At 43.7% G+C, this 20,408-nt stretch overlaps 1 protein-coding gene across 1 annotated transcript; it reads left to right on the top strand.

The window, feature by feature from the left end:
- The first annotated feature begins 801 nt into the window (after positions 1–801).
- On the top strand, positions 802–12,273 carry LOC134392825 (pancreatic alpha-amylase-like). Its single transcript, XM_063117485.1, has 10 exons — positions 802–1,007; positions 3,515–3,661; positions 5,602–5,799; positions 7,055–7,285; positions 8,245–8,378; positions 8,464–8,586; positions 8,703–8,802; positions 10,633–10,754; positions 10,929–11,054; positions 11,987–12,273. Exons 1-10 carry the CDS (start codon positions 840–842, stop codon positions 12,174–12,176), a joined length of 1,539 nt encoding a protein of 512 aa, XP_062973555.1. The 5' UTR covers positions 802–839; the 3' UTR covers positions 12,177–12,273.
- The last annotated feature ends 8,135 nt before the right edge of the window (positions 12,274–20,408 follow it).

The following is a 20,408-nucleotide window of genomic DNA, read 5'->3' as shown; positions in this document are numbered from 1 at the left end:
GAGTCAGCAATGACTCAAGTGCTTGCACGAGAGGTTCCTTTCCCTTTTCTTTCCACACTTAAAGCTACAAAACTCTGATAACAGTTGAGGGAGAGGAGGAACCCAAAGGAACTGGTCTCTGGGCAGAGCTGGTGGAGGGACCCTATTTCTGATTTCTCTGTCTTCTGCAGCCTGATGGGATGGTTGATGCTAGGAGAGAAACAGCCAGTTACAGAGCTAAGGAAATAGGAAAGTGTGTGCACCTACTGCACCTCTATCTCCATAGAGATTCATGCTGCATCTCCACAGTGTGCATGGATTTATGGGTTCAGCCACTGAATATCTAAATTCACAGGCTTATGGAACTTAAGAAAGACCTCTAAACTATCGTAATGATGATTATGCCTACAGCTGCTAGGCAGTGCTGTTCTATGCCATTAGTGCTTCGCTAAGATTCTGGGTCTTGTCTTGTGATTCTGTCTTGGAGGTTAGTGTAAAGAACAGATCAAAGCTGGTGGCCTGTTGCTGTTGGTTTAACTTGCAGAATTCTAAGAAGCCTGTTCCTTTTAGACATCACACTATCTAATCTATTTAGCTGAGACGATAGACATGACAAATCACCCTGAATCTTATCCTACTGTATGCACTTACAGTTGTTAGCCAGAGAATTTGGTGTTATCTTCACCTGTTGCATTTGTTTAAACCATCAAGGGAGTGACCTTTGGTAAAGGAAATTTGCTAAATATATCCAATTGTGTTGAATGTCTCATGACTGATGTGTACTTTGAGCTGGAGGTGGAATATAAATAGTCACCAAAAACAGCAGTGGAGCACTTTTAACGTCCTCTGTCCAGGACAACATGAAGACTTTTCTTCTCCTGGTGGCTTTGGAGCTTTGTTGGGCTCAATACAACCCAAATACAAAGCCTGGAAGGACATCTATCGTCCACCTCTTTGAATGGCGTTGGGCTGACATTGCTCTTGAATGTGAGCGTTATTTGGCACCGAATGGGTATGGCGGAGTTCAGGTAGGCAACTTTCAAGGGAATACCTGGACATTTGCTACATGCTTGCCAAAGTTTATCCAATTCAAAGAGAACCAAGCATTGCGTTCAATTATTTACATTGAATGGAAATAACCGCTGAAAATAATAAATGCTGATGAGCGTGTACTTCGATCAGTCCTTCAAACAGACCGTAAGGGTCAAACTACAGGTTATGTAAATTGTGTAGCGTATCCTTTTTGGAAGTTGAGACTCAATGTGTGTGGTCTCAACTTGGATTGGGAACAGTGCACACCAGGAGGTGAGGATTAAACAACCCCCTCCCACTTGTTTGCTTCCCGTAATTCTGCCCCCACCCCCAGAATGGGGATTAAAACACAAACAAATATATCACTTGGAGATGATTAAGGATTTTTTTTTCTTTTTGAAAATCTGTCTGGGGGGAAGGGGAGTAGCAAAATTTTAAGAAGCAAAGGGGCGGGGTGAAGGCTTAATCATTTCCTCCTGGTGCACTCTGGTCCCCAATATGAATTGGGGTTGTGTGCACTTACTCTCAGGTAAATCAGACCTATTGATTTTTGTAGCCAACTAGATGATATAGCAATGTGTTCAGTGTGCAGTTTATTATGTTTGTCTTTCTAACCGACCATCTGGGATCAAGTTCCTATTTGTATTGAAGCAGGGCCAGTGTCAAGAGTCAGCATGGGACCCACACCCTAGCAGGAGCCCACCCCAAAGAGCCTCCCTGGAGCTGCTGCTCCACTTCACCAATGCAACTGGTGTGTTCAACTGCCTCTCACTCTGGCCCACACAATGGTGGTGAAGAGCAATAGGTTCCACTGTTCATTGGCTCTCTGCCTGTCAAGCAAGCAAGTGGTAGCAATGACGAGGAAGAGGATGTGATGATCGTGGTGAGAAGGTAGACTCACTAAGAAAGGGGACCCATTTAGTGCAGGCTGCCCAAGGACCCTCCAAAACCTGGAGCTGGCACTCCACTGAAGGGAATTAAATAAGGTTAGCTTGAAAATATGACAGTCCATCCCATAAGTATACTGGGTATTGTGAACCTGCAGTTGTACTGGGTCCCAGGAGAAACGAATGCATTGCCCATTGAGCCAGCAAACCTCCTGTTAAGTTGTGATAGAATGATCTCATGTACGCAGTAACTGGATTTCGTACTCATTTTTGTATAGGGATGGAAGTGAATTCAGAATTGGTGGAGTTTGCAATATGAACTCACTCAGTTTAGAAATCTGAATCCCACTATTAAAAGGGCCTGAGCCCATCATGGCCAGCTTACAATGGGGTTCACTCCTGCTTCTAATCAGTCCTCCTGACCAGTTCCATTACCCTCTCCCAATAAGTGTTTCCTTCTGGAAGAATGGAAGAACTGGTGACGAAGGGTTCGCTGGTGGGGCCAGAAGAGACCTGGTGGGCCTTTGTCTAACTGGGAGTGATGGTCATTACCTGGCAGAATTCGTGGGGTTTGTAGTAACATCCTATACTTCCTGGTTCAAGTCATTTGAGTCTGGAGGCATGGAACACTACAAATCCCAACAACTCCAACGGGAAATGACACTACAAGCTAAGCCTGCAAAGTCTGTTCTGGCTTCAGTGAGGTTGAAGCCCTTGGGATGAAGGGGAACTGAAAGGGAGGGCTGGGGGCAATCTCCTCCAGATTTGGTTTTCCCCCAAACATCCCCTTTTGAGCATTTTTTGAGGAAGCATGGAGAAACCAAATGCTTTTCGAATTGAGCAGAGTATTCCAGTTACAAATTTTGTATTGTCCACACACTGAGGGAGCCCTCCTAGGAAGCGGGCTCAATGCCCTGCCTCAGGTGGCAGAGCAGGAAGATCAGAGTATTACAAGGCTAATGCTGTAGAGGGAGAGCAACCAGCAGGGCTCTGTGAAGCAGCCGCCCAGCCTCTGACTCACCCGGAGGAGCCTCTCGGGGCGATCCAGAGGGCAGGTGAGCAGGCAGCCTCTTTGAAGCATCAATCTTAAAAAGCGGCTCACGCAGCTTGGCCAAGCACAAATGCTGGCTCTGAGGGGGTCCTTTCTCAGCGCTAGGCATTGTGGGAGAGGATGTCCCTGGAGATCACCTGTGCTGTGGGCAACCTCCTGGGACACCTCCTCCCACAATGCCTGGTGCTGAGGAAGGGATCCCTCAGAGCCAGGCATTTGGGCCTGGCTGCCTCTCTGCAGAGCTGCACCAGCTGATTTTAAGGGCTGACACAGCTCTTCAAACAGCAGCAGTACAGCAGAGGCAGCCACAATGAAGTGGTAGGTGGGATATGGGAGACATGGTGGAGGAGATGCAGCAGGAGGGAGACTTCGGGGAGAGGGTGGGGGAGATATGGCACGTAGTGGAGGAGTGCATGTGTTCCTGTCTCAGGCAGCAGGAGAAATTGTGTCAGCTCTTTCCACTCAGAACCTGGCTACAGATCATGGTACACATAAAGAAGCACCTTCAGCCCTCTACCAAACTGCTGAAATGGTATTTAGCAGCATTTTATGCTATCACTTACAGATCTCCCCACCAAACGAAAACCTCATCATTACAAGCCCGTGGAGGCCGTGGTGGGAAAGATATCAGCCCATCAGCTACAAGCTGTGTTCACGATCCGGGAATGAGTCCGAATTTAAAGACATGGTGGCCAGATGCAACAACGTTGGAGTAAGTGGTTTGAGGGGCCTCTCTAGAGCAACAATGGGGATTTGCTGATCAAAGCAACTCTTGTTCAATGCTAGGGATATGTCCCCCCCCCCCCCAATTAGGGAATTAGTTCTTCCAAATAAATATCCTGTACAGTTATGTTTGCAGTCACCCAAATGAACTGGTGATGGGAAGATCACTCACATATCCAATTCATGGGGCCATTTTGATTGGATTAATTTGGAAAATGCCCTAAATGAATCTAGTTTTAAAATCAGCCTCCTTCCAAATCAGCTCTGTTATGTTCCCAGTGATATTGAGAGTTCTCTAGAGCCTCCCCACTGTCCCTTCCCTTTCCCGAATGAGGGCAGGGCTGTTGGGGAGGATCCTGGGGCTTATTGCTACATGTAGGACTACAGAATTTAGCCCTATATGTTTTTATGAGCATGTACAAAATCATCCAGGCCCATCAAAAGCTGTGGGAAATAGCTTCTACTGATTTCTAGTGTCCTGGGGTTTCAGGAGCCATGGAAATTACATTCACTGTGGTTTCTGGCAGCTCTGGACAGTACTACACACATTCACCTATGAATTCTGAAGCATGGGAGTTCCACCCCTTTTCCCTTCAGCCCCACACACTACTGGAATGTGGCCCTGAGAGATTCTTCATAATGGAATTTGACCCTTGGGTTGAAAGAGGTTCAATCCTGCTGCTGTATTGAATTTTAAACTGTGAATTGTTGTTTTGATTTTCATGACTTGTTCTAAGCTGCTTTATGTCTCCTCTGCAGAGAAAGATGGGATATAAACCAATCCATAAATTCTAGGATTGGCCAAGCTTCTGGAAGGATGGGCCCATGAAATCCCTCATGATTATTTTGTTTAGATTTCTAGGCTCTTCCATTGTTAAGATTTGAGATGGTTAACAAATAAAAAACCCAGCAAGACAGAAAAAGATTTCACCTAAATTAATTAATTTTGCTGCCCTTTCCCAAATTGACTCTGAGCTCAAAGGCCAGTCCAAAGGTAGGTTTTAATGTTCACCCAAAATGTACTCAGGCTTGGAATTAAACAACTCTACCATGAGAAAATGTTCTGGAACTGGTGGCAGGAAGTGAGGGGGTAGGCCAACCACCCAGAACATCTCTCTCTAGGCTCTTGTTGACTGAACCACGTGCATTGTTGGTATCATTACGAGGGCATCCTTGAAGGATCTCAACGCTTGTGGTGGAAGCCAAGAGAGGAAGCAGGTTCTAAGATAGGTTGAGCCTAAGCCATCTAAGACTTGAATACCAGCACCACAAATTGTGCTTCAAAAAGAATAAGAAGCCAGCAAAGATGACAATAACATTTCACATTTATACAACACATGTTCAAGACAGATCACACACAACATTATCTCACCGTTCCTTAAAACAGTCCTTTAAAGATGTTGTGCAGACTTCTACTGTTACTTTCTCCTGTTAGTTTTACCCTACCCTGTGCCTCCTTACCCTACCCTGTACCTGTTTGCATTCTCTTCCCCTCCTTATTGTTTTACTATGATTTTGTTAGATTGTAAGCCTATGCGGCAGGGTCTTGCTATTTACTGTTTTACTCTGTACAGCACCATGTACATTGATGGTGCTATATAAATAAATAAATAATAATAATAATAATAAGAAGAAGAAGGGTGGAAAACTAAGTAGATGGAAGACTAAGGCTGCCACCTTGTGAATTCATGGATGTGGTAGTATTTGATCAGGGATCTCCTCTTACCCACTTCACAGGCACGCTTCTGATTTCAGAAGTGGTTTAGGAATTGGTCTATCAGAAGCAGCGTAATGTCTTCAATGTCATTATTAAAGAAAAAGGAGACTGTTATCTTAATGTTAGAGTGAGAGAAAGCATAGCCCTTCACATAACTTTATAAATAGAGCCTGACCTCCCCCCCCCCCCTTTTCTCTTCTTTTTCTGTTCAGGTGTATATTTATGTGGATGCGGTAGTCAACCACATGTGTGGAGCTGCTGGTGGATATGGTAACCGTTCTACTTGTGGAAGCTACTATAATACAGGGACCCGCGATTTCCCTGCTGTTCCATACTCAAGCTGGGATTTCAATGATGGGAAATGCAAAACTGCAAGTGGTGAAATTGAAAATTATGGCGATCCTTACCAGGTAAACTTTGGGCATTTTTTTAAAACTCTCCCTCTCCTTTCTTCTCTTCTCTTTATAATTTCGGACTGTCTTCAGGCATGCTCAAACAACGTATCCGTGTGAGATTGCATTGTGCTCAATATCCTGTTTAAACCAGGTTGCTGGCACCTGCACATGTAACATTAGATCACCAGGGATCTTTGTCCTGGAGTACACAACATGGATGTTCTAATATTTCACATTCTCCGCATCGTGCATAATTTTGTTACCTTCTACTATGTGTACCCTTACTCACCGTTTTCCTGAAGCTAAACAATCCCAGCTGTTGCAACCTTCCCTCGCAAGAGAGTTGCTCCAGCCCCTTGATCATTTTAGTTGCCCTCTTCTGCAATTTTTCCAGCTCTACGATATCTTTTTTTTTTAGGTGTGGTGACCAGAATTGTACACAGTATTCCATGTGTGGTTACACCATAGATTTGTATAAAAGCAGTATGATATTGGGCGTTTTATATTCTCAATTCCGTTTCTAATTATGCTGAATTGGGCATGCACACTGGGTTGACACTTCCAAGGAGCTGTCCACCACAACCCCAAGATCACTTTCTAGGTCGGTCACCGCACAAAGCCTCATTGCAGCATGGGAAGGAGGAGGGCAAATCCCTTATCTCTGATCAGAGATGAGGGCAGATGGGAAGGGGGCCTCTTCAAGGTCAGAAGTTCCCCATCCCTGGTTGAGTGTGACATTTGAACATGGCTACTGTGTCAAAACATTGGTCCATTTAGACTAGTCCTGCCTACTCCAGTAGATCTGAAACCACGTGCTGCCTGAGAACTGCTGCGTGTTGAGGAAATAAATTCATGAAAAACAGGCCCGGCCCTGTTGGTCAACAGTATCACTTCATTTCATTTATTATATTTCTATACCGCCCCATAGACGAAGTTCTCTGGGTGGTTCCCCCAAATTAAAAACCATTAAAATACATTATCTGAAGTATAAAATCATTCACATAAAGACATCCACCCATAGAGGAGGCTGTTCACTATGTCTCTGCACGATCTACTGATTTAAATCAACCCCCACTGAGGTGAGGTCATTCTACATTTGCCAGCATCAGATGTGATGCCAAGGCACAGAGGGATTATTTAGTCCAGGGAAGGCGGTGATGCAATGAGGCACCCCAGAACCAGGATGTTCTGTCTGGGCAGCATACAAACTGTCACTGAGCGATCGATGCGGAAAGGTGAACTGATTTCTCCAAATCCACTTTTCAAACAGGTGCGTGACTGTCGCCTCGTCAGCCTTCTTGACCTTGCCCTCGAGAAGGACTACGTCCGCTCCAAAGTGGCAGAGTATATGAACCACCTGATTGACATCGGAGTAGCAGGGTTTCGGATTGATGCCTCCAAGCATATGTGGCCTGGAGACATGAAAGCATTTTTAGACAAGCTAAAAAATCTGAATAACGTATGGTTTGCTGAAGGGACAAGGCCTTTCATCTTCCAAGAGGTAATCTGTCCCCTCTGTCTGTCCATCTGTCTGTCTGTCATGCTAAAGGTAAATGTTAAGCACATACAAGGACAGCTTGAAAAGATAGCAAGGGCCAGATCTACACCAAGCAGGATATAACACTTTGAAAGTGGTTTGAAAACGGTATATGTAATGCATCCTGGGCCCCAACAGTTCTCTAAACCACTATAAAGCAGCAATGTAGATTGTGCCAAGGTAAGCCCCAAGACCAGCTAAAGACAGTGGAGGCTGGCAGCTCTGATTTTGGTGGGGCTGTGAATCCATTCTTAGAACTTTACAGGAGTTTTCCAATGTGCTGAACCTGTTTTGGGGACAGGGATCAGCACCTTGGAGAGCTCTTTAGGGTTTGGATTGCAACATTCTACATCCTGCACCCAACTTGTTTGCTCCTGCTATTAGCACAGGGTTGATTCACACGTGTGTACGGATGACTTCCTTAGTCAACACTTTCTGGCTCACAGATGAATGTGTGAATGTGATGCTGTTGAAAGGCATTTGGTTAGAGGTGATATTAAGCAATTCTGTGATCTTTGCTGGTCATTCATGTTTGCAAGTCACTACTTGAGGAGTATGTATATGTGAACCAGCCAATGTGTGTGTGTGTGTGTGTGTGTGTGTGTGTGTGTGTGTGTGATTTAGCTTGTAAGCAGAGAAAGTGCACACAGTTAATGTGTGGAAGACAATCCTGCTTCAGATATTCAAATAAATTATCTTTGTGTCCCTTCCATGCTTTTCTACATCAAAATACAACTTTTCCTGTGTAAAGCTGATTCTCTCTCTCTCTCTCTCTCTCTCTCTCTGTGTGTGTGTGTGTGTGTGTGTGTGTGTGTGTGTATCTATCTATCTATCTATCTATCTATCTATCTATCTATCTATCTATCTAATTGCTTTTCACCCAGAGGTTACTATACAATAATAGGGTTTTTTTTTTCCACCAGGTGATTGATCTGGGTGGAGAGGGAATTAAAACCAGTGACTACTTTGGAAATGGCCGGGTAACTGAATTCAAATATGGTGCAAAACTAGGGACTGTCATTCGGAAGTGGAATGGAGAAAAGATGGCTTATTTGAAGTAATTTTATTTCAGATACTTAAAAAATTCCACCCTAAACCTTAGATTCTTGAAATACAGTGATCCTTCCCTCCATTTTTTTTAGGAACTGGGGAGAACCCTGGAGTTTTATGCCTTCTGATAAAGCCATTATCTTTGTAGATAATCATGATAACCAGAGAGGGCATGGTGCTGGCGGAGCCTCCATTTTGACTTTCTGGGATGCCAGGTGAGGAATACTTTTGAAGGCCTGACTGACTCCTCCTTTCTCCCCTCTAAGTGAGAGAAGTATACATCTTGGTTTCTGATCCACCCTTCCTTTTCCTTTTTCTATATGTCATTCAGGCTCTATAAAATGGCAGTTGGTTTCATGCTTGCTCACCCGTACGGTTTTACCCGTGTAATGTCCAGTTTCCGCTGGCCAAGGTATTTTGAGAATGGAAAGGTCAGTCAGTTTCTATTGCAATAATTACAAATAACCTGAGTAAATTACTTACTATGTACTTATTTATTTAGTATAAAAGATGTGTATCCCACCCTCCACACGTTCAAGGAGGCCCACCACCTTTACACCAGGGGGCCATTTATGGTTTCAATAAATTTGGGGGTAGGTGGGAGACATTATTATTATTATTATTATTATTATTATTATTATTATTATTATTATTATTATTATTATCATTTAAATACTGCCCCATAGCCAAAGCTCTCTGGGTGGTTTACAAAAGTTTAAAACAGTGAACGTTAAAAAGAAATATACAAAATTTTAAACCATAAATTTTGGTATGAGGGGCAAGAGTCACAGAGAGGTGCAAATGCCTACTCTTGAATATATTAAGTTGCACTCCTATATAAACTTACCTGTGAGTGAGACATATTGAGCTCAGTGAGCTTTTGCTTCTGAGCTGACATGCGTAGGATTACGCTGAGCAGCCGCCCCTGCCGCGTGAGCCCCCTGCTCCTTGCCTGGACCTGTTGTGAGTGCCTGCAGCCATCTGGGCCTCTTCAAGGGAGTTGCCATTTTTAAAATAGAGACTCCTTTGAAGAGGCCTGTATGGCTGTGGTTGCTCACGGTGGGGCCAGGTAAGGACCAGGGGGCTCAAACAGCAGGGGGAGGGTGGGGAGGGTGCCCAGATCAGTCCAAAGCACTTCAGTCCCAATCTGACCCAATTTGGCCCAGAGCCAACCTGCTTTGGTTCCAGGCCAATTTTGGTTCCATAACCACTAGACTGTGGAGGCTTTTGGCCCCGATGTCAGTGGGGCTGTGAATCCGCTCAGGGTTTCAGTCAGAATGCTAAAGGAGCTCTCCAAAGTGCTGAACCTATTTGGGGGACAGGGTTCAGTATCCAATTCAGTCCTTCGGATCGCTCCTTTGGAGTTCTGAATCGATGGGGCTGAAAACCAGAGTGGATTCACAGCCCCAATGACATTGGAGCCACCAGCCTCTGCTGCACTAGACATGTGTGTCTCTGAAGAATAACCATGTGTGGTCTGAAGCAGAATTGGAGCAAGGGAATGCCCTGTCCTTTCTAAATGGTACTCCTGACTTAATATTATTTACTTAACTTGAATTAAATGAGCAAAACAACTGTGCTAACTCTGCTCCTGAGGCTCATAGCCATCATTAACTCGTGACTTTCACCACTATTCTGAAGTTCCTTCACCAAAAATTAGCCAAACTATGTAGCCGGTCTACACATTCAGCAGAATGACAGGGCAGGTGGCACAGTACTTCAGTTTATATATACAACGAGCCATCTGTGAATAGTTCTCCTTGTACAAAACAACCTGAATTAAAACAAACAAACAAGCCCCAGCCTAACATATTATAGAGAGATTTTACCTCAGACACTTCCTTCTGTGCTAGCTTTCTAATTGCAGGGCATAGGGGAACATTCATAATGTCATCCTCTCTTGCTGTTGCACTTGTCCTCTTTGTGGGCTTCGCACAGGGAGCTGGTTGGCCACTGTGAACAGAATGCTGGACTAGATAGGCCTTTGGCCTGATCCAACATACTCTTCTTATGTTCTTAATTGCAGCCTGAAATGGTACTGTCTATTCAGAATCTTCCACCTCAGGACTCTTCTCAACTCATTCGGTCACATGCATTGACCAGACTTTAATCTGAGCACCTTCCAGCAATGTAATAAAATGTTCTCAATCAGATTGGCAAGTTTATATGTTCCAAGATATGTATTCTGTTTACAGCTTTATTATTTTTTTCGCCTCTGTAGTCCAATATTCATGTTTTACTAATTCATGTTTAACAACTAGGATATTAATGACTGGATGGGGCCTCCAAGCAACGATGATGGATCAACTAAAGCTGTTACAATTAATCCAGACACGACCTGTGGTGACGGCTGGATCTGTGAGCATCGGTGGCGTCAAATAAGGTTGGAAAGTGTAATTTCTTAACGGCCCCAATCCAACCCCAAGATAAGCATGCTTAAGATCACTATCTTCAGTTGACTTAATCGGGCTTAACTCTTTATTGGATTTTAGTCAGTTCCTCTTACATTTTATGCTACAGTGTTTTAATTACCATTCGACCCAATTTCTCCTCAAAGGAACATGGTGATTTTCCGCAACGTTGTGGATGGACAGCCATTTACCAATTGGTGGGACAATAACAGCAACCAAGTGGCATTTGGACGTGGCAACAAAGGATTCATTGTCTTTAATAACGACGACTGGTAAGAGAATTTTCAGACACATCGATCTAGCTGGAACTATATGGCATCTCTACTATAATGGTTTTACCAGTCTTGAACAGCAACACAGAACCTTCCATAGACAACAGCAGCGGGCAATTGAACATAATTAGTTCTGTGATTAAAAAGGCCAGGATGGTTGATACTGGCTCAAATTCTTTCTGGAACTGAAACCTCACCTTCGTATGGGGCATAACTGGGTGATAGTCCTGGATCAGAAGCACTGAACGGCTTTCAGCCCAAGGGCCAAATTCCATTTTGGAGAGGCTCCTGGGGGGCGCATTCCAGTGGTGGGTGGAGTTGAAGGCCAAGGGGTGGGGCTAAAAGTGAAAAAGGAGGGGCTAAAATATCAAACATACCAGTATATTTTAACTTAAAGCTCTTATTGCCAGCAACTGAGGCATGCCACCCTATTAGAATGGGAGAGGGGGAGGGGGAAACCCTGCACCAAAGTTGAGTAACCACCACTGGTCAGAAGTGGTTGGGGAAAAGGAAGTGGGGCCAGTGTGGTGTAGTGGCTAAAACGCTGGACTGGGAGTATGGAAATCTGGGTTCTAGTCCCTACTCAGCCATGGAAGCCTACTGGGTGACTTTCGGCCAGTCACACACTCAGCCCAACCCACCTCACAGGGTTGTTGTTGTGAGGATAAAAGTGGAGAGGAGGAGGATTATGTACGCCGCCTTGGGTTCCTTGGAGGAAATATGGTGGGATATCAATGCAATAATAAATAAAATAAATAAATCTCAGGAATCGCTGAGAGGCATATTTGCCTCCCTATATTGAACATATTTTGCCCCCAGGCCTGAGGTTGAGCACCTCTGCCCTAAACCAACCAAGTTAGCATATCAGGTAGAACCTTACGATAAAAGACCACTATTTCAATTTGCATTATTTTTAAACTTCATTTTAACAGGAATTTGTCGGAAACTTTGCAAACCGGCCTTCCTGCGGGCACTTACTGTGACGTCATTTCCGGGCAGAAGGAGGGCAACGCCTGCAGTGGAATTCAAGTCGAAGTCCGTGCTGATGGCACTGCTCATTTTCAGATCAGCAACTATGCCGAAGACCCGTTTGTCGCGATCCATGTGGATGCTAAATTATAATTGAAGCTAGAGAAATGCCTTCCTTTGCTCTTACTGTCCTGAGTGATTTGGAAGAAGCTAGAATCCTTCAAAAGAATAAATGGTTGCAACGCTCAAATGCATTTTATTGATAAAACAGTCTTTGCCATCAGCATATTTCCTTTTGGCTCCCAGTTATCTAAAATGGTCTCCATGTACAACGACTGAAAGAAAGCCGTAGTGTGTAGCACGGCCACTCTGCTGATTGTGCCAATCTTATATTGGTTTCCATTCTAGCTACAGCTAGCTGGGACCTCTGCATCCGTGGAGTGTCTGTCTCCAGACGATGCGCTACATATTATATTCATGAAATTGAGATGTCTCGAACGAGAGGCCTTTTCAAGTAGCCTCCATATGGTAGCCAGAATGTCTAGATCAATTCCATGCATCCTTCCAGGTCTTCCTTTCTAGCTGACTCTCGTATACCCAAACTCATCTTCCATCTTCTGCTAGCACTGTTTGAGCATTCCCCTTATTCAATTAGCAGTATCCCTTTACTCATATCAGGAGAATGTTATCAAAATATGCTTTAAGCAAGGTGAAACAAACACCTTCAAGTGACACCATGGGTGGATAAGGTGGCCTGGTGGCCTACTTGACAGAGGACAGTCCTTTATTTTGGAGAGCAGGCAGAGGACAGTCCTCTATTTGAAGATATCTTCTATTTGATGGACTGTCCATTCCAAGCCTGGTTTGAAGTCAAGGAACCAGAAAGAGGGAGAGCAAATTGGTGTTTTCCTTTTTGGTGATGCGTTTCCTCATTTTCGTGATGTGTAACTGGCCAACCTAGGTACAGATAAAGGCAGGGATTGGTGCCTTAATGTGCAGCAAGGCTTTTTGATAATAGTGTGTGTGCACGCGCACCATTTGGGTTCCATTTCAGGCAGCAAATTGTCGTGGACCAGCACTGTTAGTTGCTCCACATATTGCTTTTTGGTTCTTTCCTGTCACCTGCATTTCTCACTCAGTCCCTGACATCTCCTGATTTCAGTCTGGGCTGAGAACTGAGGGCTCTAAGCCCAGTTCCATATCATACCTTCCAACATTTGATGGATGGAAATCATGACATTCTTGTAGTATGCTTGTTCTTGTACCAAATAGATTTGCTCCCCCTAATCCCACCTCACACACATTGCTGGTTGTGAAGGTTCTAGTCCATCTGGATATTACTCTTCAATATCCTGATGTTGAAATGCCAAGGCAATGTTTGCTCTTTTGGATAAAGATATGCTAGAAAAGCATAGTTGTTCTAGAAATTGTTACAAAATGAGACTCACCAGTGTGGAAAATGGCTGATGCCCTACAAAGTACTTCAGTGTTCATCTGCATGCAATTTGCATGCATGCACACTAGGGAGAACACAAGCAGGACCTGTAGCAAAATGTTGCATTGTGAAGTGCTTCTGTTCAGGTTTCCGGCCAGCCATGCCCCTTTCCAGGATACACCATTCCATTCCCGCTCCCCCCCCCCACCCATTGTTCAACTACCCCCACAACTGTCACTTAGTGTTTTGTATCCACAGAGCATACTCAGTTCTCACTGCATTTTTAGTGATCTCTCCTATTCATTTATTGTGTTTGTTTGTTTCTATACTGCCCCACTGCCGAAGCTCTCTGGGCAGTTTACAAAAATTAATAAAAACACAATGGCCCGGTTCAGACAACACTCTGGGCTTTGTGGTTAGCTTAACCATGTTCAGCTGTGGTTAACGCTAACCACATGCGGAATGCTTGCAGACAAGCAGGCACCAATGAAATCTGCAATTACAAGTATGCATTGCCCCGTTTTGCTTTCTGCATGGCCATGCCTGCTATACCTCTGCAGTCATCACAGGGGAGGTGGAAGCCTTCTAGGATGGCTGAGCTAGCTGCGTCATCAGGCAGTGCTGCCACAGTAATCAGAACCTGAGGGGTGTGATGGCGCTTTAATGAGGTAGGAGAAATGGATGCTTTGTATGGGGAAATTGCAAGTGGCAATTTAAAAAGCTCTACTGTAAGCATGCTTTGCTAAGAAGAGCAAAAATCTCTCCAAAAAAACTAATGCGAAACATGAAATGGCAGCTGCAGCGAGTGTATCAATCAGCAGTCCAGAGGAGCCATAGAGCCCGCTGGCTAGAGCGCCCCCACCCCCAGTTAGGCAACTCTGTACTGGAAGCTCTATGCCTTAACCCTTTTACCGGCCCCTTAACCACAGACACTTGTCAGACAACATGTTTAGCCATGGTTAGTGCTGCTAACCATGTTGCACAACATGGTTAGTGAGCCTAACCATAATGTGGTTAATGGGACAGATGGTTAGGGAAAACATGTGTGAGATGACACTGTTAGCCACGGTTAAGCATTCCATTAACCATTTTGTGGTTAAGCAGCATGGTTTAGTGTGTCGTCTGAGTGGGGCCAGTATAGTATAAATAGTCTAAAACTTTTAACATAGAATAACTAAAACAATGTAAACAGCTAAAAACAATGTAGAGCATTTCCCTAAGGATTTCTGTGCTCAGGGGACCCAAGCTTGCCGGTACCTACCTCTTGTGCATGGATGGTGCCATTTTGGTTACAGAAGGATAGGCAGCACTTAACTTGAGTTTGTTGATCAAAACCAGGGATATGAAAACTGTGGCCCTCCTAATGTAGTTGGACCTCAACTCAGCCCCAGTCAATGTGACCAATGGTCAGAAGATGGGAGTGTAGTGCAACAACATCTGGAGGGCTGTATGTTGCCTACCTTTGTTATATAGGAGGTATGATCCCCTGCCCTCTGAGATTAAACTTCTAGAGAACCTGGGGAGGAAACTGGACCTTGAAGGATAATAACTCATATGAAGAGCCCTGCTGGATCAGACCAAGGGTCCATCTAGGACAGCTCTCTGTTCACACAGTGGCCAACCAGCCATTGCGCTGCCAATTCATCTTAACAACTTTTTAGCAAGGCATTACCCAGAAGCAAAAGTGGGACAGTGATATATACCAGGGGCAGGAACCAAAATGTAAGGAACTGTTCCTAATTAAAAAAAAATGGCAGTTGGGGCATATGCCCTGTTTGTCAGCTGATGTGATTCCCCCCACCTCTTCACCCTCCCCCATTGTATTTCTGGAGAGATTCTACACAATGGCCCTGTTCAGACAACATGCTAAACCATGATGGTTAAGCATTTTGAACTAACTATGGTGGCTTAACATGTGTGAATGGCATTTTTCCTAAGCATGGTGGTTACATAACCATGGTTTAACCATGCTCACTAACCACTTGCTGCAGAAGGGTTAGTGCCCCTAACCATGGCTTAGAATAACTATTTCTGGGAATAATTCAATGGCCCTATATATTAGGTCTTTATGCCAAAGGCATGAATCCTTTTGCCTTAAATATGTTGCAAATATTAGGAGATAATGACCTGTTCAGATGACATTCTAAGCCACGATGGTTAAACATTTTGAGCTAAATATTATGGCTTAGCACGTTATGTGAACCATGACTTAGCGTGTCCATCGTGGCTACATAACCACAGTTTAAACATGCCCACTAAACATTTGCTGCAAAAGGTTGGCAACCTAACCAAGGCTTAGCATATTGTTCTGAACCAAAAAAGTAACAAAAAAGCAAACAACAAATTGTCTTAATACCTCCTCCTCCTCTTCCTCCTCCTCTTGCAATATAAATGTGATTGTATCCAAGATCTGGCCTCACCTTTCCTAAAACTAAAAATCTTGACATGAACATATGCTTCAAGCCCCACTCCCTTGAAATTTGAAAAGGACTTGTGATTCAGACAATGGTTTTCCATTTATTTATTTATATAGCACCAACAGTGTACTTGGTGCTGTACAAAACATACAAATAAAACAGCAATACCCTGCCTAGAGGCTTACAATTTAAAATCACATTAAAACATATGAAGGGGGGAAGGGGTTCACAAAACAGAAATAAGAGAATAATCATAGTAATAAGAATAGTAAATCAAGCTAGAATACCAAAAGCTATTGAAAACAAATGAGTTTTCAAGCGCGTTTTAAAATCTATGATGGAACTGCCATGATAATGGCTGCTTCCTTGTGATAGAGATTCGCATTAGGCTCACGTGAATAGTTCAACATGTAGATGAACTGGAACAGGTTCAGAGGAGGACAATGAAGCTGATCCTACTTATGGAAACAAGTCCTGTGAGGAAAGACCGAAGGAAGTGGCTACGTTTAGCCTGGAGAGGAAGACTGAGGAGGACATGACGACTCTCATCCCTTGTCATACAGCTGCAAAAGGAATTTACCTGTGTTTTAAGAGGAAGGGGGGGGAAAAGGCAACCCGAATGGGATCTTTCTCACATGCGCAGATGTACATACCCTTTCAAAGTGGAAAATCAAATAAAAAAGACCTTCAGAAATCTTTGATTAGGAAATGGACAGATGGGGAAACCATGCCGTCTGTTGGTTTGTTCTTTCTGTCCTTGAGTATTTCTGGGAAAAAGAGGAAATGTGTGTGTGACAGACACTCAGCTTGTTTTGGATTGAGGTGCCTGGAGTAAGCACAGGTACAAAGTACACAGTGCGTATAGTTACTCTGATGCAGTGTTTTTGATCTTTCTTTCTTTTCTTTTTTTAATGATGCCTTCAATGCGTGAGTGACATTATTTTTCCAACTGTTTTCAGAAATCAAAGGCCTCCCAGCATTGTTGAAGGTGAACAGGTAAAAATGCTGGCTTTGGGCTGTTTTTTAAAAGGATCTTCTGCGTGTAGTAAGAACTAAAGACTTTACCGTGCGACTTAATTATTGTCGTCGTCAAAAAACCTTTTCTAACTGGAACATTTCCTAGAACAAAACAGGATGCATAGAATACATTTTCCCTTATTGTGCCAAGTGCACGATGCTGATTCATTTCCAGAGACATTTTTAATTCTTATATTCCATATTTTGAGGGACATATACCATACTAGTCAGTTCACGATAAGAGGTGAAATCTTGACTGTATCTCTTTGCTCCTCTTGCCACAGGATTGCAGAACCATTTCCCAAATGTCTCAGTTTAACTCAAAGTAGAATTGAAATCAATCTTTGCTAATATTTGAAATTCACAAACAATCCAATTTCCAATCTCACCACTCTTTGGCTAGGAATCATGGGGCATGTGCATTTATGATGCACCCATTTTGAAGAACTCTTCCACTAGCCCTGCTTTGAGGGCTGTTTTAACTGATCTGCCTTTATAACTGTGTATAACGCTTTCCTGGGGAAAGAAAAACTTTGTTTCTGTGGGCATCTTTACATTAAGGGGAAATCACATTGCTTACCTCGGGCCTTTGTGCTTCCTGCTTTTTAGGCAACTGTTATGGGCTGCATTACACACAAGGAGAGGGGTGACCGTGTAGTTTGAATTGAATACTTCCCCTCCATTCACTTCCATTGAGACAGTGCCATCTAGTGGTGGAAAATCACGCTTTTCATGGCTATAATCACTTTAATGAAAGTGCAATAATTTGCTTGGGTAAAGAAGCTCTGTGTGTTTAATATCTGTCTTTAGTCTAGGGTGTTGTTTTGTTTTCAGTCCAACTTCCAGTTTTTCTCCAGCCTTTTGGTCTAGTATTTTTCCTTAGGTTTCTTATATTTATTGTCCCTGATCATTAGGAGTATATAAAGCTTATGGATATACAGTTAGTCTGAATTATCTCTTGAGGATCCCCCTGCCCAACTCTGTGAGTCTGGTCATTAAAAGAGATTTTAGAATGGGGTCAACCTAGTTGGGCAAGTTGAGTTTGGCAGATTCCTCCTGTTACGATTAGCTGAGGGGTGGTTGTATTCAGAGGTGGCCAGAGATATTCTGGAATTGCCTTTCTCTTTTCCTCTCCCTAAGGGAATGTATAAGTTCAGTTGGGGTGTGTGTGTCTATACTCTCCATGGTTTGTTAACTATGGACTACTCAGAAACAGAATCCATGGTTCGTAGTTGGATTGTGAACTCTGGGTTGCTCAAAACATGGGTTATCGTTATGTGTGAATCCAGACCCATAGGTTGCTCATGGGCTGTTTCACCACACAACAGAGGTGGTGGGGGAGGGACAAGAGTGGTTTTAAAAAAACACCTGCCACTTTACATGCCCATACAACAGCACCACAAAGGCATTTGTGATATAGGTAGGGCCCTGGCAAAGGAAGAGAGAAAGGAACAACCTGGAGTTTGGGAAAACAAACCATGGCTTGATTGTCTAGCAGACAAGCTCTGGGTAGGGCAACAAACCATGGGTTAACTATAGATTAAATAAACCATGGGTTAGCATTATGTGCAAACCAAGGCACCATTAGTCTCCAGTGGAATCCTCTTAAAGAAATTCAACTCTGAGGAAGTGCTGGAACTCCTGAATGTCTCACCGCTTGGACGTGGGGTACACACACTTAACATTATTCACAGAGTGTGGCTTCTCATGTAGCCAAAAATGGCATCATCCAGGCATAAGGGAGAGGTATCAGCAGACATGGGGGACTCCTAAGGTAATACAAACATACAAAAACACCTTTAGGGAAGAAGAAGAAAAACTACAGTGGGGAAAGTGTGCCAGTTGCCACCGAACACTGACCGACTATTGGTGGCTCGGGGTGGGGTGGGGGAATAGGTGGGACAAGAACCTGAATGGGGGAATGCAATGGAGTCCCTGGAATCCCAAACAGGGAGCACTCCAGGCTACAAGATTTTGTGGCAAGTCTCACTTGCCCAACTGTCTTACTTATCAAACATGCACTATGTAACTACCAAGGGGAGGGCTTTTTCTGTGGTGGCACCCTGGCTTTGGAGGCCTGCCTAGTGCTTCTGTCCACTTTACCAACCCTTACATGCCAGGCTAAGATGTGCTTATTTATCCAGGCATTTTCAGTGGCTTTTGGTAGGAGGGGTGTTCTGAAAACATGGTGTTAAATACCCACATTATTTTGAATGGGATGTATTCTAGTGACTTCCGCGAGGCAGGAGGCAACTATTCCGACAAGAGAAGGCCTTCTTTTACACCAGGGTGGGCAGCGTATGGCTCTCCAGTCCAAATGTTTTAGACTACAACTCCCATCAGGCCTAGCCAGTATAGCTTTTGGTGAGGGATGGTGGGAGTTGTGGTTCTTAAACTTAAAAAGCATCAATGCAGTGGCAGTGGTTGGGTAAGGTGGAGAAAATCTCATAGACATCATAGCTCAGATTAATCAGTATCTCAGAGATATCAAGATGTTGTTCAAGCTTGGCTTGTTTTGTGCCATACAACATACGGAGGCATTTATGAGAAGTGGACTGGAACAGAAGGAAGATCAATGAAATGATAATTAATTTCGAGTGTAGGTGTGCAAGAATGCCGTAATTTATTTTGCCCAGATGGTGTATCCACTATTGGCAATGATACCTATAAACTGGGTTTCCAGAACACTTTCTGAGCCTTTAGAGGTTTAAGGGCTCCAGAAAGAAAATCTTAAGTGTCTGTAAAGGGAATGATGATGTGATGGTAGGGTCTTACCTAGATTGTATCTAGATTTGCTCCTTTCAAATTTGATTCATAGAACTGGCACCTAGCTGTACCTAAACCAGAAATCAAGACACATGTGGAGGACCCTGCAGATGAAGCATTTCTAAGGAGTTTTGAAGGAATTTAATTCAGTCAATGCAAGCAGAATTATTATTTTATTTATATCCTGTCTCAGGATAAAAATTAAATAACTCTAAGAAACACAAGTTAGCCTAAAGGACCCTACACCATTTTAGCATCACAACAACCTTGAGAGGTTGTGATTGCCTGGACGTCACCCACTGAGTTTTATCTATGAGTGGAAATTTGAACCTAGGTCTCCTTTTCCTGGTCTATTAGGGTGACCGTATGAAAAGGAGGACAGGGTTTCTGTATCTTTAACAGTTGCATAGAAAAGGGAATTTCAGCAGGTGTCATTTGTATATATGGGGGACCTGGTGAAATTTCCTCTTCATCACAACAGTTAAAGTGCAGGAGCTATACTAGAGTGACCAGATTTAAAAGGGGGCAGGGCACCTGCAGCTTTAACTGGTGTGATGGAGGAAATTTCACCAGGTTCTCCATATATACAAATGACACCTGCTGAAATTCCCCTTTCAATACAACTGTTAAAGATGCAGGAGCCCTGTCCTCCTTTTCATATGGTCACCCTATGGTCTATTAAGTATGCCATACCAGCTCTGTGAATCTCCTGGTGGATAGTTGTGATGGGGCAGTTCCCATCGCCAGGCC

The sequence above is a fragment of the Elgaria multicarinata genome, chromosome 1 (genome assembly GCF_023053635.1).
Source record: "Elgaria multicarinata webbii isolate HBS135686 ecotype San Diego chromosome 1, rElgMul1.1.pri, whole genome shotgun sequence".
NCBI lineage: Eukaryota > Metazoa > Chordata > Lepidosauria > Squamata > Anguidae > Elgaria > Elgaria multicarinata.
The sequence above is the reverse complement of the archived record's forward strand: the minus strand, read 5'-3'. Positions and strand labels throughout refer to the sequence as shown.